General features: G+C 42.4%; 1 protein-coding gene across 1 annotated transcript in view; it reads right to left on the bottom strand.

Moving 5' to 3' along the window:
• Positions 1–26,800, bottom strand: part of PIK3R2 (phosphoinositide-3-kinase regulatory subunit 2) — a 1,862,656-nt gene that overhangs the window by 1,184,221 nt on the left and 651,635 nt on the right. The window contains exon 3 of the mRNA XM_044090759.1: positions 5,114–5,206. Within this exon, the coding sequence (XP_043946694.1) occupies positions 5,114–5,206 (93 nt within the window). The remainder of the gene's footprint in view (positions 1–5,113; positions 5,207–26,800) is intronic.

The following is a 26,800-nucleotide window of genomic DNA, read 5'->3' as shown; positions in this document are numbered from 1 at the left end:
TTGTACCTGTAGGAAATCTTTTACTGTTTGCATTGATTTTGCCTTTTCCTCCATTTTCTTTAATACCTCCTCAGCTTTAACACCAAATAATACATCTTTTTGCAGAGGAGCATCTAGTAATTTAGCTTTGACATGATCTGGTAAGGTTTGCTCTTTGAGCCAGGCATGTCTACGTATGACTGATCCTGTAACAGCAGCTCTACATGAAGCCTCTAAAGCATCAAAACCACATTGCAAGGTATGCTTACCCACTTGTTCTGCACTATGTATCAAATCCTGCAACTCCTTCAAGTCTGGATGTTCAGGTTGTGACATTTTGTTTCTCAACTGTGATAACAGAAATTGTTGGTACTTTAACATATGGAACTGACAGTTTAATGCCCTCATGGTTAAGGTGGCCAAGGTGTAAACCTTTTTCCCCCACCTCTCTAAAGCTCTGGAATCTCTCTCTGAAGGTAATGGATTTTTAGCAGTGGAGGCCTTAATTCCCTTGGGACCCTGTGATATAGTTTCTGGGTCAGCCGCATGGCTTTTGTATAGGAATTGGTGAGAGTCAGGAACCCGGTAATACCTGTCAGGCTTGACTGGAGCTGGAGGTAAGGAATCTGGGTTAAGGCAGGCCTCCGAATACATGTCATCTAGAATGTCTAAGACAGGGGGTATAGCCAGAGGCCTGTGCTGAGGGAGCAAGAGGAAATCCCTAAGCCTTTTCTTGGAGTCTGAGTACTCTTGGCCTTCCCAGTGGAAGTGTTCCCTCAAGGTATGTAAGGTTTCCTCAAAAGAGTAATCCTCGGGGGGGGGGGGCAGAGGGAATGGACTCCTCTGCATCAGAATCTTCAAAAGGGGAGTAAGAATGTTCCTGGTCTTCAGAATGTTCTGAAATAATGGAGGCCTGGTCCAAGGAGGGGGAGTCTTCCTCCACTTTGGGTCTTTTGTCCGGGGGGAGTTGAAAACCCCTAATAAGAGTAATCAAATCCTCTGGCATTTTGAGCATCTGCTTTTTAGGCATGGGGCCTTGAGAAGGACCCTGAGGAGCCTGTCTTTTAGTATGCATTGCTGATTTAGACTTAGTGAAATCCTTGATGGAAAAAGAGGAGGAAGGCCTGAAGACACCTTGAGAGGTGGCAGGTCTATCTAAACTCCGAGTTTCACCACCAACAGTGGCTTTGGTATCTGTAGTCGGTGTGTGGGCCGAAGAGCCTGTGACCTCGGGCACAGAAGACACCGCCAATGAAGTGTCGTCGGTAGTCAGGGGCTGCGTAGGCGCCTCACTGAGAACCGGACCACCTGTAGTCGGCTTTGGAGTGGTGTGGGTGGAAGTCGCGGACCTCGAATGTCGGTCCTTATCTTTGCATCTTTCACTCAAAACTGGAGTCGGAGTATCCGACGACATAATGTAATTAAATTTTTGCCAAAATAGTGTTGGGCGAACTCCGCCCGACGCTTAATAGTGCGTCTGTTGAATGTAGCACAAAAACGATAGGCCGAGACTTCGTGGTCTGGGCCTAGGCAAGGAATGCAGAGGGAATGGAAATCCTTATGCGGTATTTGCTTCCCCACAAGAAATGCAATTATTAACTTTGTCTGACATCGGTCTGAGGCAAGAAAAGTTTCCCCAACGGGGTACTTGGCTTTCAAGAAGACTTCGGTAGAAAAATATTCATAATCTCAGGAGCTGGCCGACCGGCACTTGCAAACTGCTTCTGCTTCGGGCACTGCGCGGCAAGAAAGACTGAAGAAAATGGCGTCGGCTGGATCTTTTATACCCCTGTCGCACTGACGTCAGGGAGGAAGCGACGACAACCAACGCCGGACCTAGACTTTGGAATTCGGCCGACCGAGGACCCGCATGACGGCAGGAAAACCCATCTGTTATGACTGCAGCTGTATGCACGATGAACATCATATGAGGGAGGAGTCACATCTGCATATTGAATGATGGTCAGTAGGGGGGTGGAAGTGCAGAGGTGGTTAGTAAAGAAGGTGATAACCAGCAGACCAAGACTTGAGCTTTGTGGGACACCAACTGAAACTGGTAAAGTAGAGTTCATTTTGCCACTTAACTGCTTGTTGACGGGTCAGATAAACAGCTGTAAAACAAAGAGAGGGTTGGTTGTTGAGTAAGTTTTAAGAAAGCTAGTTCACTGAGTAGTTTTTGGTGGGATAGCATGTCGAATGCCTTAGACATATCACGGAAATGGATGAGACGAGTTGGCCATTGTTTCTGAGCTGGCTAACTGAGTTGGCAAAATCTACAAGATTGGTTGTGATACTGTGTTTGAGCCTAAAACCATGTTAGGAATTAGATAGAAGGTTATTATTTAGTAGAAAGTAGAGGAGATGCAACTGTATACATTTTTCAAGGATACTGAGTAGGGGAGATAGTATAACAATTGGCCTGTAGTTTGAGAATTCTGTGGAGGAGCCACCTTTGTGCAAAGGAATGAAATAAGAAATTTTCTGGAGCTTGGGGATATACTGCTAACAGATGGAACGGTTGATTAGGAGAGAGATCAGCAGCAGATGCCATCTCTTACCCTACCTGAGAAATACATTAGGGAGTAGGTCAGCAGTGAGGGATGTGGGCTTTACTTTGTTTAGTAGCTTAATTTGTTACAGATACTGTTGGAACAGACAGAGGAGTATTGCTCTTTTTTTTTTTTTTTTTTTTTTTTTACTAGGGGATAGGATGGAATTAATGAAGCACGAGTTAAACTGGGGGGCTATGCAATCTGTGGTATTTATGGTGGTGGGAGCTGGAGTTATGGAATTTCCAGCTTTTAGGAGTTGTTCAATGGCTCCCCACAATTTATTGGGACAGTTGTGGCATTTTTGTTGGATCATGGTATAGTATAACTTTTTGTCATTCTTGATCCATTTTTCAGCTGGGTTTCTTACTTGTCAATAGGCAAAAAGGGAAGTTTGGTTTTTGATATTGTAACCAGACTCTGTCTTTCTGTTTGAGGAGCTGTTCGGTATCCTTAGCTAGCCATGGTATGTTTTGATTTAACAAAGATCTTACTTAGGGGTGCCGAACTGTTTAGGATATCGAGGAATTTATTATTGAAGGAGAGTGGAATCCAAAAGGAGATGTTTGAGTAGGGGCCAGTCACACTTGTAGGACAGACTTAAAGATTTCAGGGGAGAACTTTTTTTTTTGTTGCGGACATGTTTATATAGGTTTTTTGGAAGGCATACCTGGTTTTAGGAGGCAGCAGGAGGGGTGACAGAGGGAGGGTCTATTTGTTAAGAGTCTAGTCCAGGACTGACTGCTTGCTACTATGTCAGTTCTGGTTAGGGATTGTATTATGTGAGTGAAACCATGGAGGTTAATAAAGTTGGAGGGGTTGTCTAATGAACAGGTGTACCCAATCCATGTTGAAATCCCCCATTACTATGGTTTCCTGATTAAAGGTAGAGGCAGACCAACAGAGGTGGTTTTCAACTATGGATGAGTTGTTACCTGGGGGGATGTAAACTGCTATAATTTTAATGTATTTATTGGAGTTTAGTTGGAGGCGGGAGATTAACATTTCAGAATTCCTGAGGTCTGGTGGGGGGGAGTTATGTTCTAGACATTCCAGTTTGAGTGTATCTTTGTATACTACGGCTATGTCACCACCACTCTTGTGTCTCAAGTCTGTGGATACTGTAGTCTTGGGTTAGGATTTCGCTATCATTTATGTGGGGTTTTAGCCAAGTTTCTGTTAATACTGCTATTCTGGGGAGTACATGGAGGGGGTTGCACAAAATTCATGACTTTTACTTGAGATGCTCCTCAGATTCATGTTTATGGGTAGAAGGTCTGAGCTATTATGTGGTAGATTAATGATGTTATGAGAGAAAGTATTGCCTGGTGGATTTTTAGTTTGTTGTTGTGATTGAGGGCTTGGATTCAGATGTATGTTCCCACTTAGATTAAGATGAGTTAATTTAAACAGAAACAGGTGTGCGAGTTTGGTTATTAGCTTAGCATATATACAGAGTAAATATGGTGAAACCTGCAAGTGAGCATATCTAAGTGAAAAGACTTCTGTGTTGGAACTATTATGGAGGTGTGGTGATATAACAATGTTTGCAAAACTGGTTTTGGGTGGGGTGGTGCTAGGGTTAGTGGTAGAGTACATATTAGTGTTACGCTCTTTGTGATACAAAGCGTTAAGGTAGGTTGTAATGAGTAAGCTAAGGAGTGATGTGTGTGAGAGTAACATTGTTACAGGAGTTAGGGCAGAGTTAAGAAAAAGTAGGATATCTGGACCAAGATAACTTCAAGAGGGGCGGAAGGAGGAGCACAAAGAATAAGACTCCAAAAATTAATTCCCAAAACGGTCACTGGGATTCTTTTGGAATTATTCCATGTGAAATGCTACATACAGTTATGCTCATGATGCTCAAAGACAGGCCATCAATGATGAAACAAAAATATGTACCCCAAATGCAGTGGGCTAGGGTTGCATCTTCCATGCTCCTCTTGTCAATCAAAGGCATGCTGCAGTCCTTACTTTCTACCAACTAGTCTAGCACACGCCTATGATCAGGTGACTGACTTCCTTTCAGGTTCCTAGGTTAAGCAGCCTCCACAGCAATCATTTTCCTCATGGTGACAGCCCTTGAGCGTCTTAGGATACCTGTGTCAGTGCTTCAGATTGTGCACTTTGTACCTGGCAATAAAGACAGTGCCACTGCTGCTCCTGGGTCACAAACAGTCAACTGCTGTGGCATTCCAATGGCTACAATTTATAAACTTTCAAAGTATGCAAATATATGATCTGTGTGCGCAGCATACAAAACACTGGGTTCAAGCATGCCTGTCTAATCCTGCAAATGACATGAAAACATGCACCAGTCAAGCCTGTTTGCCATCTCAAGAGCACAGGAGCTAAAGAAAATTCTGAAATGTGTCATGGTAGCAAGTTCCAGAAGAGGAAATCACAAGTTACCAACTGCAGAAGTCCTATAAAAATCAGAGAACACACCTTAACTTACTTGGCTGAGAATACTTCACAGAAAGATTGGCCATCTGTAACTGCAAATGTGTTATCACAGAACTGTTACTATTCATGCGCATAATTCTGACATAATGCAAAAGCAAATAAAACATGCATGACCTCACCTTTCTTTTCAATCTCACTGATGAGCTTGACCAGAACTGCAGGTGCATTTGCAGGAGGATTGAACTGCTCCGTTAAATCAGGCAGCTGGAAACCTGTTTTAAATGGGTGGAAAATGAAAAACTGTAAAGACATCTGTGATCACCTGTGAACATTAACACCAACATTAAATGGATCATTGAATATGGCTGCACAAAGTTACAACTTATTTAATATTAGAGAAAATGTCTAGCAGCTATACTAGATATAATCAATGAAATTAAATGTTGCATTACCACTAATGCACAACACAGAGTGGGAAAGTCTTTCAGACTGTTCCACATCCAATTATTGGGCTGCCAACAAGAGATGTGCAGTGAAGCTGAAAAGGGCCGATAAATTGGTAGCAACTCTGTACATACACCATTACCAAACAGGATAACATATTTGCAGTGCTGGGACAACTGAGAACACCATATATCTACTCTTACAAAAACAGTTGGGTACTTTTCTGTTAACGGGGCAGCAGGAGTCATCAAGCCTAAATGTTGCCGCGAAATGTGTAGCTAAAAGTCTGTCCACATTTCAGCCTAATTACATGTTCACTTCTTTACCCACTGTCCCCATTTTTGAAAGCTATTTGTCCCCCTTTGCAGTTCACATTTTCAGAACATGCTGCTGTTTCTCAAAGGCTTTTCTCCCAGTTTTCAGTGCGTGCAGCTTGACAGATATCCTCACACACTTAAAAATGTCAAAACAGTGACCGTTTCAAATCATCCGAAGATGCAAAACAGGAGCACTTCCTTTTTTTTTCTCACAATATGATGTGTGTGACTTGCACCCTATTTATGAAGGAGCAGGTCAGCTTGGTAAAAGTGGGACGATATCAGTTACAGTCCCACAAGAAAATGAATGGTGGAACCAGTAAACAACTGCGACTTGCGATGAGACATACTTAGTAGTGTGACAGGAAAGGCAGAAATCAAAGCACGACAGAACATTTACAGATGCGGTACTGACATGTGAGAAAATCGGAAAGAGTGTCAGGAGTGTCCGAAGGAAGTGAAAATTAAACCAGGAGAAAAAAAATCAGCAGTGAGCTCACAGGAAACGCACATTTTCCGTCCTGTCAGCGTAACGGCTTTCTCCCCACTTTCACTATTTTGCGAAGAGAAACCAGTAGCAGTGCGACTACTAATCCAAAATTACAACCAGTATAGAACCCAGAAAGAAACAGTTTTGACATGTGACAAGATGAATACTACTGTCAAAAGAAACACAAGAGAAACATACACAGCTATCAGCTGACATCAACCACGCATTTCGCCTGCTGCCCCGTTAACGGAAAAGTACCAACAGTTCTTTACGCTCCAAGTTACATCAACTTGGAAAACAAAAAGTAAATAAAGCTGGTACTAGCGTTCTACCCTTTCACATCATACAGTTTTTAACATTATATTGTCTGTTACTTTGTAACACTTCAGACACTTCACTCCATAATACAACAGTGCTAAAAAATCTAAAACTAGCAAGCATATGGAGTTTTGACTGGTCCACTCATATCTACAGTTGAGATCTCTGTGATCCATTTGTTATTTTTAAACCGCATAGGTGAAGTGTCTCCAGAGTTACTGCAGACCTCTCAAGTGTACACAGGAGTTGACCAGTCAAAACTCCACACTTAAATATTACATAAGAAAAGAGCTCTGCAAAGCACATGGAAACATCATGAAAATGACTTCAAGGTATTCAGTGTGGAAGGATGTGGCAGCAATGTTAACTTCACACACAGCATATTTCCTATGGAGTCAAGTGAAGTTCTACTCCTAGCCTGAACATGTGAAAACATTTTCCTGAATGTCTTTTTTTTTTTTTTTTTTTTAAACCTGAAATGCAAACCTTCACAGTAATGGCAACACTGTGGAAGGATCACGTTAGTTTTCCTCCCCACTCCCTTTTTGTAAGTAATGCCAAATTTAATTTGGCCTGCTGTTCTACCCTGTAAACTCGTGGGTAAGTTCCCCCCCCTCCCAATAGCTTTAAAGTTATGAAGAATCTCTAGGACAGACAAATATATTTGCTTAAATTACTGGCTCAAAGCCAGCATGGGGGTGGGGGCGGTCACGTGTGTGTGTGTGTGTGTGAGAGAGAGAGGAACCGATGCATAAAATATGCAAACAGAAATTGAAATAAATTTATTTCTTCTCTTTCTTTGCTTAGCTGCATTACTGAAATCAAAAGAAAATGCAGAATGCAATTTCGGTAGACTTTTCTACCAAGTTTAACATGCAAGACTCAGAGATGGGCATATTTGGGGGGGGGGGGGGGGTATGGGATCACAAAACAGAAACTGACCCGCTTCCCACAAAGTGCATATGTGCATGCACAGAAAACCGGATAAAAAAAGGGGGGGGCAATCTTAATCCTGCCTAGCAACACAGACTACAAGCCATAACCAAGGCAATTTATTAATTGTGAAGACTTTCAGCATATTCCTACTTTTCAAATGAAATGGGAAATGCAAACTAGTTTTCTTCCTCCCTTAAAACACCAACACTCCCTGCACAAATCTTGCTCAGGAACACAGCACAAGGGGCTCCCCCCAAGCAGCAGATGGTATTTTGTGTTTGTGTGCCTGCGTGGCATTCCACATTAAAACTGGTTCAAACTAGATTCTGCAACCCTACACGGAGAGCTGACTGCACACAGCATTTTCTCAGGTCATGAGCCAGATAAAGTTCAAATATGAAGCATTTCAACCCGTACTCATTCTAGTTTAAAATCTACTTTAAAAAAATCTACTGGAAGCTTGAATCAACATCTTAACTTTAGTAGAATATTTTTTCAGTGTTTTCACTTCATACATTTCTCCTGCAGATAACTGGTGACACGCAGAGGCCAAATCCAGTTTCAATGTCATTCATATTAACGGTTTACTTTCCTGAAGTGCACACAACCATATTAGCAATTCTGACAGCAACCCCCACAGAGCACCCCTGCCTCACTAAGCACTGGATGCGAGTACTACAAACAGTTCTACCGTGTGCCAGCTATGGCACCTGGTTCATTACACAAAACTTTGGTATCTACACTGTCACTGTTGGGCAAAGCACCTTTACAGTAACCTCACGAGATGGAACAATTCAGATTATTACAAAGTAGAGTCAACAAGCAAACCAGGGTATACAAATGCAGTAAGCATCTAAACATAAAAGCTAGATTAAAAGCAATACTTTTTTGCAGCACTAGTACAATTCAACAATGTGAAGGACGACAAACTATGAAAGAAGACACTAAAAAGAACAGCATAAACACACTATAAAGTACAATAGACTGTCAGCTCCTTTGCATTGAGTAATTAGCCCAATGTTTGTTATCTCCACTATACAGTGTACACCGGCACAGAGGAAACTGAACAGGTTAAGAAACTGCAACTCAATCACAGATCTGGAATTCGACAGCTAAGATTTAACAAACTGGAAAAACAGTAACACAGATCAGCAATCTGGTGTATGCAGACGGTTCACTTGTACACTAAAATTAACTCAGACAAATAAAGATGCAAATGCACAGAGGTCTTGAGAACACATGTTGGGAGGGGTGTTTAAAATAACGATTAAGCTGAAGGCTAATGGACAACAACATAACCAGACCAGCTGGAAGTAGAGACTGCAGAAACAAAAGTTATCTGCACTTATCATAACATTTTTAAGAAGCAAGCCTACCTACATTAAACTTTAACACTTGGGCCACGTATAGAAGACCTGCTTGCTGCAGGTAAGATTTTTCAGGGCTGCACTCTCTCTTTCTCTCTCCTTACCACACAGCATTTACCTCAAGTTTAATTCTGCAGTTAGAGAAAAGATGAAATTAAGCACTCAATAAAAAGGCAAATAAAGGAATATGGGGAGAGGGGTCCCTTTACCAAAGATGGACCTTCTTCATACATGTACGTACCCATAACTTCAATACCTGACACAGGGAAGTATATTATTTAGTAACCTTTAAAATGAAGACCATGGCTATCTTTCCCAGTGCCTACTTTTTGAGAACGATCTTCTACTGACAGGGATTCCAAACAAAGAGCTGGAAACAATGTCCAGTTTACCATACCTCTTGAAGGTATCGAACAATGACCAGACCACTGCAATACAAGGTGCCGTTGCAGAAAATTGTCAAGTTGCATCTGCTCCAATGGAATGACCTCCAAGAATTGCTCAGCAGAACATTCTTACTTGGTCTAACAAAAGGAAAACAAGATGGACAACCAACCAGTGAAGTTATATAGTAAACCTATCTAATCATATTTTTCCAAAGAACACAAACAGCCGACTGTCCGTCCTCCAGGACTTTATTCCTTACAGCTGCCTATGGTTATCTGTACAAAGAAAATAGCCTGGTTTACACAGGCCAGAAAAACAAACTGCAAGTTAATACTTTTAATTTCACACAGCCACCAAACAGCAACATTTGTGGAGTCTGAAGGAAATAGCCTCAAGTTCATACATTCTTTTAGAAGAAGCAACAGCAGCAATGAGTTTTCCAGGGAAAGAACTTTTAGATCAGCTGAAGTTTAAAGTTTACAGAAGGGGAGGACTAGTTTTACCAACATAAAGTTTATATCCCATGGGGAAACTGGGTTTCTAGAAAGGCTCTGCATACATGAACAAACACCTTGTGTGAAAATAAAACATGGCTGCCAAAAGCATCTTTGTAGTTGAAAAGATGACATCAGCCAAATATTCCCAACAGCACAGATCCAGAAGAATAACGGACATGGGAAGGATCTAATGCCTGATTAATAGCCCAAATGGAGATAATCATCCCCTTTTCACTGTGCTCCTTGGGAACAGATAGCCTTGGGGCAGATGAAAGGGAAACTACCCTTTCAGGGAAACCACTGGACATGGGATATCAACTGAAATGGAGTTTACATGCAGTCACTTTAACAGCATGCAGGTCTGGTTGAACCTTCCAAGAAATATGAGAGAACATTTTGCCATGAATAACTTTTTTAGTAGTTTTATCTAATTACAGTGACTGTGAGAGTCGGCAGCCTCAGACATCAATTCTCCAAGAACAGCACACATTGAGACAAACCCTGCTGTAACCCTTCATTGGGTGGATCCTCTATCAACACAGAGGACATCTTCTAACTACTAGGGTATGCACTGCGGATTTAGAAGGGAGGCTAGTGGTTGCAGAAAAGCAGTCATACTGTAGCTGGATTGGTTACTACCTAACCCCATGTTGTGATGGGTGAATGCACAGTGGGGAACTTCAAGGCAACTACACTACTTCCACAGTGACAGCGATATCTACCAGGGAGGCCCACCAAGAACAATAAGGCAGAAGGTGACATGCATTTTACAACCTCTAGGAATGGGGGATAATACAGGTTCTGTAAGCTAATACCCCCTCTCTTTTGCATTTAATTTTAAAACTTACTGAATACACTCTTGTCTGGAGGAGACAAAAAAGATCTGTCACCTTCTTCTTCAACATCAACAGAAGGTTCTACAACAGGATCAGTGACCTACGTGCCTCATTTATAGGACTTATCAGAACAGGTTCCTTTATCTGTAAATTCCAAGACCCTTTTTGGACTCTGATCAGTAAGAGAAAACATCACAGGAGATGAGAGGGGAAGGCAAAGGTGCAGAAGGATTCAAGCATCATGCAAAAATAGAGGCTCGAAGAACCACCACAGTGGCACTTTGAATCTACTTAAATTTTTTACAGGTTGTAGTGAAAAAAGGGACAAAACTACTTTCACCTAGACACGTCGTCTGAGGAAGTTGCTGGAAAGCACAATTCAGAAGACCAAGTGCCTGATGACAGGGCAGGGAGTGGTAAGCCTGACACCTGGTCCAGAAACAATGACCTACCCCATGTCGACATGACTAAAGATAGGAAAACAAATGCCACAAAGACATGCACAGGTTACCTCAATGCATGTAATGCATGCACAGGGTGAAGTTTACTTGGAGCAAAAAAGGCTGGACTCTACATAATCACAGATGACACTGGCATTTGTTGCAGCAGAGATGAAAAAAAGAGGCAAAAGCTGGAAAAAAGCAGGAGTCCTCAGTGTCTCAAAATTAAAGCTAGAGCAACAGCATTTCTTAACAGGGTCTATGCCACATTTGTTTTAATGGCATCTTCCAGGAGAACTGTAGTGTACTGGAACAACCCAGGGCACCAGAAAAGAACTGAACTGGAGGGATTTAGTGCCGTCATGTAGTGTTACAAAGGGGAAAAGGGGAAAGCAGCTGGGAAAGTTTCATCTGCCAAGCAATCCTTCAAAGTTCAGCAGATGTTTGAATGACCACTGCTGCAGTAGCCTTAGCTATATGGGTTATACCCTGCCAAGGATACAACAGCCGGCCAACTTCCAAAGCTTCAGGGCATCATCCACGCATCTAAACTGTCAGGCTGCTCCAGCTGAGATGACTAAAAGACAAGTTTGGGCACAAAGTCCTTCAGAGCTTTCCTGCCAGCAGACAGGGAGGTTGAGCTCTGAAAGGACAATGCTAGGAACAAAAAATTAATGTCCATATAATGGCACAAAAAATACACCAAAAAAAAAACAAGGGGGGGATGGAGGGAGTGGCTACTGCAGCCTGCGATCATTCAAACATCTACAGTTATAAGTTCTACTCACACAACTGTTAGCTGCAGTATCCTTAGCTACATGGGCAGATTACCTTGGCTAACTATATCTGGCAGGTGGAAGAAGAGTCCAGGAGCCCTTGAGAATGGTCCTAGCAAATCTTGACCAAGACCTAGAGAAGGAATCAAGCCTACAGTGTTTTGTAAAGTATGAACAGAGGACCAAGAAGTGCCTTCCAGAATCTAACCCTTTCCAAAAAGCCATAGATGAAGCTAAGGCCCTGGTAAGAGTGGGGCCTTGACCCTACCTGGAATACGTCTTTTATGGTGACTCTAATAAAAGCTAATGGCCTTGGACAACAATTTGAAAATAGTCTGTTTTGATATAGGTTACCCCTTCTTACATTCACAAAAAATGAACTGATCTGAAGATATGAAAGACTCTACTCTATCAAGATTGGTAGTACCTGGGCTGTGGACAGCCAAGGTATGGCCCATCCTTCCTTCCTCATTTTTGGGTTCAGGAAAGAAAACGGACAGTTTGATTTAAAGTAAACTCTGATACAACTTCAGGCATAAAAGGAGGATTAGTTTTCAAAGAAGCCCCGTCTCTGTGGAAAATGAGATAAGGTTGACTCATCATGAAGTCTGCAACTTAAACGCCTTCTTACAAAGATCAGAGCAATCATTAAAACGGTTTTCCATGTTAAGAACTTCAAATTGGCCAGGTTTGATGGTTCAAATGAAGCAAGTGTTAGCATCTCTAACACAAAATTAAGACCTCAGGCCACTGGTTTTCTTTGACGTCTCTTACCCAAAACCCCTTTCAAGAATGTTTTGAAATTAGATTGAACTGACACAGGAGGACCCATGGGTGGACTTGGTGAAATGTCTGATAAATTAACCTTGACAGAGGAATACAACGCCACAGGATAGTAACTGACAAACATTTTGTAGTACCAGTGAACAACAAGCCTTAAATGGGTGCTGGTTAGGTTGATAGCAAAAGGTAAAGGGTTTCTAGCTGGTGCCAACAAATGACTTTCTAGTAGCAAGCTTTCTTGCTCTATTAGTACTTGTGGCACATCCTCAGTAAACAGGTGCCTAAAAGGAATTAAGACTACCATCCAGGCAGTCAAATGAAGTTCACTGATGTTAGGGGTATCAACCACCCCTGTTCTTGTGTGATTAGACTCGGCCTGTGAGGAAGCTTGTGGTAATTGGCTCTGGCCATTTCTGAATGGAGGAGTAACCATGACTGCCTGAGCCAGAAAGGGAGTCACCACAATGATCCTGGGGATACCTTCTTAATCTTCATATGTACTCTAGATAAGGGTGGAAAGACGTACAGGAACACTCCTGTCTAAGGAAAAAAAACGTTAGTCTTCTAGGCCTTTATACATGGAGTCCTGGAACACAATCTTGCCAGATGAAGAGGAAAAGAGATCTACTTGAGGAACTCCCCAGAGATGTATTAAATCTTGGAAGACGACCTGATCCAGTTTATTTGCGAGGGTCTACCTTGGTTCTAACTCAGCTGGTCTGCAAACAGTTTTGCTCTGACAGGATGCAGGATGCTTGTAGAGCGAGACTGTGCTGTGAAGCTATATTCCAAGCGAACATGGCTAGTCTGCAAAGTGGGTTTGCCTTGGTTCCCCCCTGGCTTGCTGATGTACCCCATGACTCTTGGTATGGTTTTGTAACCAGCTGAAGAGGTCCCGAGGACCAAAGATGACTCAGAGAATATAGTGCCTTGATCAGGGCAAGCATCTCCTTGATATTTACGTGCTTGCATCTGTTCCTAGCTTCCTACACTCCCTGCATTTTTATCCTTCCTGAAACTACTCCCTAAGCAAAGTCCAAAACAATTTGTGGTGAATGTCTCCACCAAAATATTTCTCTCGACACACTCCAGCACTGGGATTTAAAAAGATAAGGATGTTGATGCTAGGACCAATGAGATTTCACATATTGCTGTATCTTTCTCATGTGGAATCTTAACAGAGAGAGCATGAGAATCATACATGACATGAGCTCCACAATCCTAAGATATTCCCTCATAGTGCCTGAAGTCTGAGTGAAAAATCTCAGAAAGAGATCTAGATAAACAACTTTTGTTTTGTTCCTGTGGAAGTAAGGTCTTTGAACTGAGGTGTCTAGTTGATATCCCAATAACACAATCCTGTGAGTCAAAAAAGACTTGAATGCGTTAATGGAATCCCAGATTGCACAAGAGACCTCTCCACCTACAGAGAGATTCCTGACACTTTGAAAAAGACTCTGCAAAGATAAGCAAGTCATCTAAATATAGAAAAATGTAGATATACTATAGCCTGCAAAGAGGTACAACTGGAGCTAGACACTTAGTGCCGTGAATAGTCCACAAGGTAATGCTGAGAACTGATAATGTGATCCAGAGACACACAACCTTAAGAAGCATCTGAAGTCTGGATGAATACAGATGCAATAAGGATCTTTTAAGTCTAGTGTTGCCAGGAAACTTGAACAGGAAGAAGAGGTAACGGGCTGTGAAGTGATATAACTTTGAATTTGGACACTATCAAACAAATGGGCATCCAATAATTTTCTTTCTTTTGGCACTTAGGGACATTCTTGAATAAAACTCTTCCCCATCTGGAAAGAATGAACAGGTTCTATCACGGTTTGCGACAACACATGATGAACTGGTGGAAACAAGAGGATAAGGAATGACCCCATGGAGGAGGAGAAATTTCTTCTCAGTGCCATCTGTAACCTTGACGAATGACTTTCAGAACCCATTTGTCTGAAACTGTTGCCAAAGAGGAAAATGGAGACTCCGACCTTAAAACAAACTTGGAAAATTTGGAAAAGGAGGGCTGAAATATCTTGAGAGATTCCCTAGATCAGCTTGCCCCTTTCATCACAGTTCCTGATCACCTCTACTGCAGAGGGGCCAAACACAATCTCTATTCAAGTGAGAATCTCATTTTTATCATCTTAGAGGTTCTAAGATTGCAGCCATGCAACGTCCTCAAAAACAGTACCAGTAGATATACATACACACACACTGAAAAGAAGAAACAAAGTTACTTAAAACAAAATGTTCCTCACAAGAAGAAACTGCAGATAAAGCATTAGTCATACATTCATAATTTCTCAAAATAAACTAATATACAAGTCTGACAATTCAAAATTCTGAAGATCAAAGTTGCCAACTAAATATTTGTTTCCCCATAGCTATCAATTTTCCCATCCCCATCTGAAATATTAGGGCTGGAATTTACGTATTTAGCACCAAGTTGGATCAACTAAAGCTATAGGTCAGGTTTGGGAATAGGGTATAAAAATGTAATGGGATGTATAAAGTTTCTCAGTCTAGCTAATTTTTTTTTAAGAACAGCTGGCTGACTATTAGGAAAACTGCAGGCTGTAACACACATTCTCCAAAACAAACAGAACATGAGGAATAAGTGTAGGATCTGGAAAATCCTTCTGTAACAACAACTAGTATTTGAGGGAATGAGAAACCTCAGTGTTGTCCCACTGAAAATACTGGCACAGTCCATCAATAGCCTCAGAGAAAGCGAAACTTTCTCAGGGAGTATCAGACAAGTTCTCCTAGGCATGTGCATTTGAGATCTGAGAGCAAAAAACTGAATGCATCCCTGCATTTTCCTGTTCAGATTCAGAATCTCGACTCTCTTCAGTAAAAGAAACATCCCTCCTTTCTACCACAAAACCACTTTACAAGGGTGACAACAGTCTGAAGTAAATCGTAAGCAAGACCTACTAAACTACTCTTTTCCAAAGAAAATTGAGGAGTAGACACATGCTTGTTTTTTGTTTTCTTTTTGACAGGAAAAATGGGGCCAACCATGTTACTAATAGCAACAGCGGCAGTTTCCCCAAGGATGGGCACAGCACTCTGACACAAAAGGGAAACCTTCCTTGTTCCCTCTCATAGGACAGACAAGTGTGTTTTTGCCTTGCCCAATAAAGGGACCCCCAACAGCCACAGAGGCTAACCCATGGTCCATACTTGGCTGCACGTGTTATACCAGAGGGACCCCAGGTAAAAGATGAGTAGACTAACATGCAACAAATGACATCAATACAGTCATCCACCTGAAGATAAGGCAAACTGCTACCCTGCTGTGGTGCCAGAGTCTGACTGCTTATTTTATTATTTTGTGGCTAGAAGGGCCAATTCTGGGACAGGTAGTCTGTTTCATGGTCAAGCTGAAAACAGTGCCTCTTTCCAGGGAAAAGGAACAGGAATGGCCAGAAAACACTACCAGTGCACAAAAATTACTTTTTTGACAAAAAACACAGTAAAAAGTACTTTAAAACACTATGCTAGCCCCACAAAAAAAAACAAATATAACTTATCCACAGAAAAGAAATTCAGTTACTTTACACCACTTTTAAAGTTACAACAGCTCTGTTAAAACGTACATTACAGTCTTGAGAAAGTCCATTAAAACACGGCACTCCTAGCATTTAAAATAACTATCCCGAAGAAAAATGTAATAAAAAACAGAAGAAAATGGAAGTTTTGCCCCAAAAGGAACTTCTCTGCCCAGCAAAGGAATGCACAAAACGACCATTAATTCTCAAAAATTTCAGAGGAGTGTACTCTTCAGTGGCAGTAAAGCTCTGAAGGGCTTTGTGCCCAAACTTCTTTAGTCCAGTGTTTCTCAAAGTGCAGTCCGCAGCCCACTGGTGGGCTGTGGGGATTTCCTGATGGACCTCTAGAGTTAATAAATACGCATGTCCTCTACACTGTCTGTTTTTAAATGAATTAAATAGCTTTGCCTGGTGTCTGGATGTGTTGCTGCCATGATCCGTCCTTTCTTTTAGCTGACTGGTTAATTTCAGCTTGCAAATGCAAGCTGAAATAACCAATCAGTTCAGATTCAGCAGTGCGCCAGAAGCTGAAGGAGAAACCTGCCTAAAATACCAATTCCGTCTGTGCTGTGTTGTGTACGGGAAGTCTGTTATTTGAAGCCAGCACTACGCTGAGACTGCATGCTTGCTAGGTATGGGTCACTTGGGCAAACATTTCATTTTGGTGCTTGTGCATACCTCAACATTTTACTGAAGAGGTCACTTGGGTGAATGCTTCATTTTGGTGCTTGTACTTATGTAATTGAAGGGGTCGCTTGGACACACCTCAACATTTGCTGAAGGGTCACGTGGGTGAATGTTTCACTTTGGTACTTGTACTAATGTTAATGAAGGGGTTGCTTGGGTGAATGTTTCACTTTGGTACTTGTACTAATGTTAATGAAGGGTCGCTTGGGTGAAGGTTTCACTTTGGTACTTGTACTAATGTTAATGAAGGGGTTTGCTTGGGGGACTGTTTCACTTTGGTACTTGTACTAATGTTAATGAAGGGGCTGCTTGGGGGACTGTTTCACTTTGGTACTTGTACTAATGTTAATGAAGGGGTTGCTTGGGTGAATGTTTCACTTTGGTACTTGTACTAATGTTAATGAAGGGGCTGCTTGGGGGACTGTTTCACTTTGGTACTTGTACTAATGTTAATGAAGGGTCGCTTGGGTGAATGTTTCACTTTGGTACTTGTACTAATGTTAATGAAGGGGTTGCTTGGGGGACTGTTTCACTTTGGTACTTGTACTAATGTTAATGAAGGGTCGCTTGGGTGAATGCTTCACTTTGGTACTTGTACTAATGTTAATGAAGGGTCGCTTGGGTGATGGTTTCACTTTGGTACTTGTACCAATGTTAATGAAGGGGTTGCTTGGGGGACTGTTTCACTTTGGTACTTGTACTAATGTTAATGAAGGGGTTGCTTGGGTGAATGCTTCACTTTGGTACTTGTACTAATGTTAATGAAGGAGTTGCTTGGGTGAATGTTGCACTTTGGTACTTGTACCAATGTTAATGAAGGGGTTGCTTGGGTGAATGCTTCACTTTGGTACTTGTACTAATGTTAATGAAGGGTCGCTTGGGTGAATGTTTCACTTTGGTACTTATACTAATGTTAATGAAGGGTCGCTTGGGTGAATGTTTCACTTTGGTACTTGTACTAATGTTAATGAAGGGTCGCTTGGGTGAATGTTTCACTTTGGTACTTGTACTAATGTTAATGAAGGGTCGCTTGGGTGACTGTTTCACTTTGGTACTTGTACCAATGTTAATGAAGGGGTTGCTTGGGGGACTGTTTCACTTTGGTACTTGTACTAATGTTAATGAAGGGGTCGCTTGGGTGAATGTTTCACTTTGGTACTTGTACTAATGTTAATGAAGGGGTTGCTTGGGTGACTCACTTTGGTACTTGTACTAATGTTAATGAAGGGTCGCTTGGGTGATGGTTTCACTTTGGTACTTGTACCAATGTTAATGAAGGGGTTGCTTGGGTGAATGTTTCACTTTGGTACTTGTACTAATGTTAATGAAGGGGTTGCTTGGGTGAATGTTTCACTTTGGTACTTGTACTAATGTTAATGAAGGGGTCGCTTGGGTGACTGTTTCACTTTGGTACTTGTACTAATGTTAATGAAGGGGTCGCTTGGGTGACTGTTTCACTTTGGTACTTGTACTAATGTTAATGAAGGGGTTGCTTGGGTGACTGTTTCACTTTGGTACTTGTACTAATGTTAATGAAGGGTCGCTTGGGTGAATGTTTCACTTTGGTACTTGTACTAATGTTAATGAAGGGTCGCTTGGGTGAATGCTTCACTTTGGTACTTGTACTAATGTTAATGAAGGGTTGCTTGGGTGAATGCTTCACTTTGGTACTTGTACTAATGTTAATGAAGGGGCTGCTTGGGGGACTGTTTCACTTTGGTACTTGTACTAATGTTAATGAAGGGGTTGCTTGGGGGACTGTTTCACTTTGGTACTTGTACTAATGTTAATGAAGGGGTTGCTTGGGTGAATGTTTCACTTTGGTACTTGTACTAATGTTAATGAAGGGGTCGCTTGGCTGAATGTTTCACTTTGGTACTTGTACTAATGTTAATGAAGGGTCGCTTGGGTGAATGCTTCACTTTGGTACTTGTACTAATGTTAATGAAGGGTCGCTTGGGTGAATGCTTCACTTTGGTACTTGTACTAATGTTAATGAAGGGGTTGCTTGGGGGACTGTTTCACTTTGGTACTTGTACTAATGTTAATGAAGGGGTTGCTTGGGTGAATGTTTCACTTTGGTACTTGTACTAATGTTAATGAAGGGGTTGCTTGGGTGAATGTTTCACTTTGGTACTTGTACTAATGTTAATGAAGGGGTTGCTTGGGGGACTGTTTCACTTTGGTACTTGTACTAATGTTAATGAAGGGTCGCTTGGGTGACACACTCATTTTCGTGCTTGTACTACTGCAAGGGTCGCTTGGGCAAATGTTTCATTTTGGTGCTTCTGCATACTGTACCTGGACATTTTACTGAAGGGGTCCCCTCTGGGGAAATGTTTCATTTTGGTGCTTGTGTAAACCTGGACATAGTAATGAAGATGTTGCTTGGGGAAATAATTCATTCGTGCATCAGGGAAGTGCTTGTGCATACATGGTCAGATTGCTGAAGTAACTGCTGGGCAAAATAATTTACTGTCTCATTTTAGTGCTTATGCATAAACAATACAAACTAATGAAGAGGTTACTGGGGAAAATTATCCATTAAATTAGTGTGTCAAGTCTGAGATTTTACATGCGTCGGTACTTGGAGTATGACCCATCTTTAAATCATGAGATTTATGGAAGGGGCGAGTGGGCCACGGAGTTATGTGCTTTGTCCAAATGGACAATGATCAGAAAAGTTTGAGAAACACTGCTTTAGTCAACCCAGGTCAACCAGCCTTACAGTTTAGGCATGTGAAAGGTGCCCTGAAGTTTTGGAAGCTGGGTGGCTGTTATATCCTTGGTAAGATATAATCCATACAGCTAAGGCTATTGCAGCAGTGATCAATATGACAAACATGAAATGAAAAGTACAGTTTTGTACCTACCATAAATGTAGATGTCCGATAGGAATGCATCTGCAGTCCTTACAAATGGGTTGTCCTGTCGTCAGGCAGCCCTTCGGTCGGCCGGATTCCAAAGTCTGGGTCTGGCTTCGGCTGGTGTCGCACTTCACCCGACGTCATAGCTGCAGTTATTCGGGTATAAAGGCATCAGCCGACGCCATTTTCCTCAGTGTTTCTTGCCCCAGATGCCAGGTGCCCTCTTGGATGGCTAAATTTGGATAAAAGCCAATGTTTCCAAATAGTAGAGAGCAAACACATAAAAAAGAGCATGTATGTACATATATACAAACAAATACACCATAATAGATCCCCCCAAGCTAGCTAAAGGATGGCAAATACCCTAGGAGTACCACAGAGGGGAAGGAGGGAGGGTAATCCTGACTGCAGATGCATTCCTATCGGACATCTACATTTATGGTAGGTACAAAACTGTACTATGTCCTTCAAGGATGCATCTGCAGTCCTTACAAATGGGTAGAATATCATAGCTAAACTAGGGGAGGAGGAAAAAAGAGAGATTATGGTGTAGTTAGGATCCCTTGCAAAACAGCAGTGGCAAAGCCTGCTCGGGATCTAGAGTATAAAGGTAAATTATAATGCTTGGCAAATGTATGCACGGAGGTCCAAGTAGCAGCCTCTATAATGTCCTTGGTAGCCACCCCTCGTAGGAAAGCTGTAGTGGTGGCTGTAGCCCTTGTGGAATGAGGCCTGATGTTCTCTGGAGTTTTCTTTCCATGGAAGGAGTAACAAAATCTAATGCAATTTCCTATCCACTTTGAGATTGTCTGTTTTGAAATTGCTTTTCCTTCCCTTCCTGTTGCATATGCTACCAGAAGCTGGTCAGTTTTTCTGTTGTCCTTGGTTCTGTCCAGGTAGTAGCGTAATTGTCTGTGCACATCCAAGGTATGCAACAGTCTTTCTCCCCTGTTCTGTGGGTTGGGGAAGAATGTAGGCAGGTGGATAGCCTGGTTTAAAGACACTCTGGATACCACCTTAGGCATAAATGTAGGATTTGTTCTCATGGACACTCTGTCTTGATGGAAGATCAGGAAGGGTTGCACTGCCATTAATGCCTGTAGTTCAGAAACCCTTCTTGCTGAGGTGATTGCCAGCAGGAAAGCAGTCTTCCAGGATAAGTATTGTAATTCTGCTGTTGCTGCTGGTTCGAAAGGAGGTAGTGTCAATTTTTCTAGCACAAAGTTCAAGTCCCATGCTGGCAATGGTGGTTTCCTAGGAGGTTTTATATTTTTAATTCCTCTCAGAAACTGCCTGAGCAGAGGATGAGAGAAGACAGGAGGATCCATGCTGTATTCTGCCGAAATAGCTGATGCATGTATCTTGATGGAGGAGTAGGACAGGCCTGTATGGAAGAGCTCTGCTAAGTACTCCAGGATGTTGGCAATGTTTACCAGTGACACATCTTTTCCCTTTGCAGTACTCCAAATGAGATATCTTTTCCATTTTGCTGCATAATTCTTTCTTGTTGAGGGTCTGCGAGCCTCCAGGATAATGTCTGTAACCCTTTGTGATAAATTTGGGTTAATTGCTCTTAGGTAATGTTCCATGCAGTCAGCTGCAGAGTTTTCAGGTTTGGATGCAGGATGTTGTAGTTGTTCTGTGTTAACAGCAATGGGATCAGGGGAAGAGTCCACATTTGTTCCCGAGCCATGCTCCTCAGTAATGGATACCAATGTTGTCTTGGCCGGTTTGGAGCTATCAGGATGATCCTTGCACGTTCCTCTTTGATTTTCAATAGCACCTTGTGCATCAAAGGAAGAGGTGGGAATGCATATGCTGTCAGGTTTTTCCAACTGAATGATAGGGAGTCCACCTTCCAAGCAAGTGGGTGGTACGTCCTTGTGCAAAATTTCTTTAGCTGGTGATTGAGTGGGGATGCAAATAAGTCTATTTGTGGAAGTCCCCATTTTCTTGTGATGGCTTTGAAGATGTCCGGGTGCAGCATCCATTCGTGGGCATCCGTGGTAGTTCTGCTTAACATGTCTGCTAGAATGTTTTCTTTTCCTGGTACAAAAATTGCTTGTAGTTGAATGTTGTAGCTCAGAGCCACATTCCATAGGGTATGAATGTGTGCCTCCCTGTTTGTTGATGTACCACATAACTGTGGTGTTGTCTGTCCTTATCATCAACTGTCCTTCTTGGAGAAAAGGTCTGAATGACTGAATTGCCAGTTTTACTGCCAGCATTTCCTTTAGATTTATGTGCAGGTGCAACTGATCTTGAGACCATACGCCCTGTATGCACTTGCCCAACATGTGAGCCCCCCAACCATGGTCTGAGGCGTCCGTTGTGATGGTTTGGTTGAATGCTGTGGAAGGGCAATCCTGTGTTTGATTGACAGGCCTGAGCCCACCATAGGAACTCTTGCTTCAGGCATGGTATTAGTGGAATTTTGGTTTCTAGGCTGTGTTTGTGTTGAGACCATAAGTTCTTCAGGTACCACTGTAGCTTTCTCATATGTAGTCTGGCATGAGGGACCAGAATTATGCAGGATGCCATGAAGCCTAGGGCTTGCAGAACTTTTCTTGCTGTCAGATGGTTCTGCTTTGTCAATGCCAAGAAGTAGAGAGGAAGTTGTTCTTGCTTTTCTACAGTTAGGAATGCCATCTGTTTTGTTGTGTCCAGCTCTGCACTCAAAAAGGTAATTCTTTGGGATGGTATCAGCCTTGACTTTTTTATATTGACTGTATATCCCAGGGCTTGTAGCAAGTAGATGACTCTTTGTAAGTCTTCTGTTAGCTTCTTTTTGTTGTCCGCTTGTATCAGGCAGTCGTCCAGGTAGGGATAAATTTGGATTCCCTGAAGTCTGCAATGAGCGATTACTGATGCCAGGCATTTCGTGAACACTCTGGGCGCAGTAGATAAGCCAAAGGGCAATGCTGAGAATTGATAATGCTCTGACCCTGCAAGAAATCTGAGGTATCTTCTGCAATTTGGTCGTATGGGGACGTGCAGGTATGCCTCCTTGAGATCTAGAGTTACCAGCCAAGACTCCTTGCCCAACATGGGAAGAAGCTGCTGTAGAGTCAGCATTTTGAATTTTGGAACAATGAGAAATGTGTTTAAAGCGGACAGGTCGAGAATAGGCCTCCATTTTTTCTCTTTTCTTGGTACCAGGAAGAGCCTGGAGTAAAATCCCTTTCCTTGTTCCATTGTTGGTACCTTTTCCACAGCTCTTATTCTTAGTAATTGAGCTATTTGTTTTAGAGCTTCTGCCTTTTGATTTGGTGGTAGGTTTGGCATTCCTCTTTTTCCTGGTAGAGTATGGAAGTAAAACCTGTAACCTTGGTCTATAGTTTGCAAAATCCACTTGTCCCTTGTGATGTAATGCCAGTTCTTTGAAAATAAGGCTAGCTTTCCGCCTAAGGGTGCTGCTAGTTGTTCCCTGGTAGGCGGAGCCAGAGCCAAGTCACAGTGATTGTCCTGTTGCAGTGCTGGTGGCTGCGTCTGTGCCTCGCTGGTTCTTGCCCTGCCACTGGCATCCCCTGTAGGCACCCCTGGATTGATTTCTGCCTCTTGAACGCCTATTTCTGCCTCTCTGTGCTTTAGAGGAGTCTGGAAAGGACCAATTTTTGGAGGGCCAGTTCCTGTTAAACCTTGGAGGTTGGACCTGTAAGAAGTCTTTCACTGTTTGTACAGATTTTGCCTTCTCTTCCATTTTCTTCAGTACCTGCTGTGCAGGAGAACCAAATAAATTGACCTTGTCCATGGGAGCATCTAGTAGCTTTGATTTGACATGGTCCGGTAAGGCCTGTTCTTTCAACCATGCATGCCTTCTGATAACTGTGCCAGTCATGGCTGATCTAAAAGAAGCCTCCAGTGCATCATAGCCGCATTTTAAAGAATGGTTACTAACTTGCTGAATGTTATGTACCATTTCCTGAACATATTTCTTATCTAAAGGCTCATCAGAGGATAGTTTTTTAGTTAACTGATCAAGCATAAACTCCTGATATTGGATCATATGGAATTGACAGTTCAAGGCCCTAGCTGACAGAGTAGCAGAGGTGTATACTTTTTTACCCCATCTCTCTAAGGACCTGGATTCCCGTTCAGAGGGGAGGGGATTTTTAGCAGAGGTAGATGCTACTGCCTTAGGCCCCTGGGAGATAGTCTCGGGATCTGCAAAAGGAGCCTTGTATAAATGGTGATGGGTGTCCGGGACCCTGTAGAACCTATCGGGCTTAGCAGGGGCTGGAGGTAGTGAATCAGGAGCAGAGCAAGCATCATTAAAGGCATCATCTACAACAGAAAGAACTGGAGGTATAGCTAAAGGCCTATGCTGTGGTAAATGCAGGAAGGTTCTAAGCCTTTTCCTGGAGTCTGAGAAATCTTGGCCCTGCCACTGAAACTGTTCCCTCATGGCATGTAAGGTTTCCCCAAAGGAAAATTCCTCAGGTGGAGAGGCAGAAGGAATCGACTCTTCAGCATCAGAGTCTTCGTAAGGGGAGTAAGGAGCCTCTGGAGGGTCTGTATTGTCTGAATCATCAGAGGAATCATCTGTGGACACTGGCTCAGGGGGCTCTGCTCTAGGTCTCTTCTCTGGAGGTGGATGAGAGGCCCTGTCTGGATGAGGATGGGATCCCCTGATCAAGGAAATAAGATCCTCTGCCAGAGAAAGCATTTGGGAACTGGAGCTGGGCCTGTGAGAGGGGGGCTTAGCAGGCACAGTCTTAGTAGTTTTAGCTGCTTTAGCCCTGGCAAAAGCCTTAATGGACATGGCTGCAGGAGGCCTAGCAGCTCCACGTGCAGGAGTTGATATATCCAAGGGAATAGTGTCCGATAATTCCTGAGAAACCACAACAGCAGGTTGGACTTCAGAAGCCGATTCTACCAGGCCAGAAGAGGCGTCGGTAGAAGGCATGGTTTCGGCTGAAGAAAGAACCGCTTGCTCGGTTTCGGACGAAACCGAGACACTCGCAGTTTGTTTAACCGCGGTTTCAGCCGAAACCGCGGACCGCGAGTGTCGGTCCTTTTCTTTGCGTTTTTTGGAAATTTGAGTAGTCGGAGGATCCGACGGCATAATATAAGCAAAATCAGAGCCGAAAAACTGCTCAGCAAATTCCGACCGACGTCTAAGCGTCCGTCGGTTAAAAGAAGCACAGGCTAGACAAGCTGCTACGTCGTGGTCTGGGCCTAAACAAGGTAAGCAGTAAGAGTGGAAATCTTTATGAGGTATTTGTTTCCCACAAGTCAAACAGTTATTCACTTTTTCTGACATCGGCTGAGGCAAGAAAGAGTCCCCAACGGGGTACTTAGCTTTTAGAAGTCTTCGAAGTAGTATTCGGTAGTAGTAAACTCTGGATCTGACCGACCGGCACTTGCGAACAGCTTCTGCTTCGGGCGCCACGCGGCAAGAAAGACTGAGGAAAATGGCGTCGGCTGATGCCTTTATACCCAAATAACTGCAGCTATGACGTCGGGTGAAGTGCGACACCAGCCGAAGCCAGACCCAGACTTTGGAATCCGGCCGACCGAAGGGCTGCCTGACGACAGGACAACCCATTTGTAAGGACTGCAGATGCATCCTTGAAGGACATATGTATTTACCATCAAGCTAGATTCCGGTTTCATTTTTTTTTTTCTGGTTTAATGTTCCGCTTTTCAGATTTGATCAGATCCAACCTTGGTGCTTTCTGAAACAGCTTTGGATCAAAGGCTTTGACTCCTCCCTTTCCTACAATGCCCACTTTGTCTGATTTACCTCAGATCGAGTTTGCTGACTATTATAACTACATAGACAAAAAAATCTTGGTAATAAAAGAAAAAAATTACTATGGAGTGTAATAACTTTAGAAGTGTTCTGCACTTAGAAAGGTGACCTGGAAAAACTAGAGAGGGTCTAGGTCGAGGTCTGTCTGAGCCACAGAAGAATACAATGGCAATTTGGAAAGGGGCAGGAGGAAGGGATGTTAAACCGGACAAAGAAGAGACCACACAGATCTAACTTTATGACAAGTACATAACTTTCTTATCAAATGTCTTCTTTCGTCCGAATTAATGTCAGGGACAGATTCCCAAGCTGCTTAAAAGGAACTGGGTGGTCCCAAGGAAGGGCTTCCTGATAATGGCAGAGCCAAACGATGTGTGAGCTCTAGACTGCACATCCAACTTGTAATGAGATACAAAGGTGTGAACCGTTGGCCAAGGTGTTGCGGCACAGGTGTCACTAATAGGTACTCTTATGAATGCTGTAGAGGCTGCAACTGCTGTAGTGGAATGAGACCTAGGTTTTAAATGCAAAGAAAATCCTTGATTTCCATAAACAAAAGAAATGCAGTCTGCCAGTCACTTAGAATGTGTGACTTTTGACACATGGTATATTACTTTTGTTTTGGAAAACACGACTAACAGTTGATCCGATTTTCTAATATCTTTGGTATGGTGTAAATAAAATCTGAGCTCTATTCGCACATCTAACGTATGTAGCATATACTTACTAGAGTAATTTGGAAAAAAATGCTAGCAAGTCAATGTATTGATTTAGATTTGCTTCAGATGAAACTTTTGAAAGAAAGGTAGGGTTCATTCTCATCTGCTGCAAAGATAGTGCGTCACTGAGAAAGTGTGGCTTGCACGGAATTACTTGCAATTCTGAATCTAGTCTAGCATAAGTAATGGCTCCGAATCCAAAGACAGCACACATTTGACAGTTTGCTTAAAGGTGAGAGGCACCCAAGCAATAAGCACAGAAAGAATGGGGGTCTTGAGGAGGGATCTTGTGACCACATGGGGAACACTTTTTAAAGCCTGAGGGTTTACCTGACATTAGAAGACAATCTACACTTGCTAACATCTACTCTATTAATCTGTAAACAAACGTATAAATGTATATATTGTTTTATGTATATGTGTGTGTGTATATGCATATTATATATATATATATATATATATATATATATATATATATATATATATATATATATATATGGATCACCTTTAAAATCCTGAAAGCTCAAAATCCTGAATCTCAAAATCCTGAACACAAAATCCTGAAAGCTCAAAATCCTGAAAACTCATAATCCTGAAAACTCATAATCCTGAATCTCATAATACTGAAAAACATACAGGACACCAACACAGACTATATTGCAGCTACACTACACTGCACAT

This window comes from Protopterus annectens, chromosome 13.part0, assembly GCF_019279795.1.
Source record: "Protopterus annectens isolate FY-2018-M chromosome 13.part0, PAN1.0, whole genome shotgun sequence".
Taxonomy (NCBI): Eukaryota; Metazoa; Chordata; order Ceratodontiformes; family Protopteridae; genus Protopterus; species Protopterus annectens.
The sequence above is the reverse complement of the archived record's forward strand: the minus strand, read 5'-3'. Positions and strand labels throughout refer to the sequence as shown.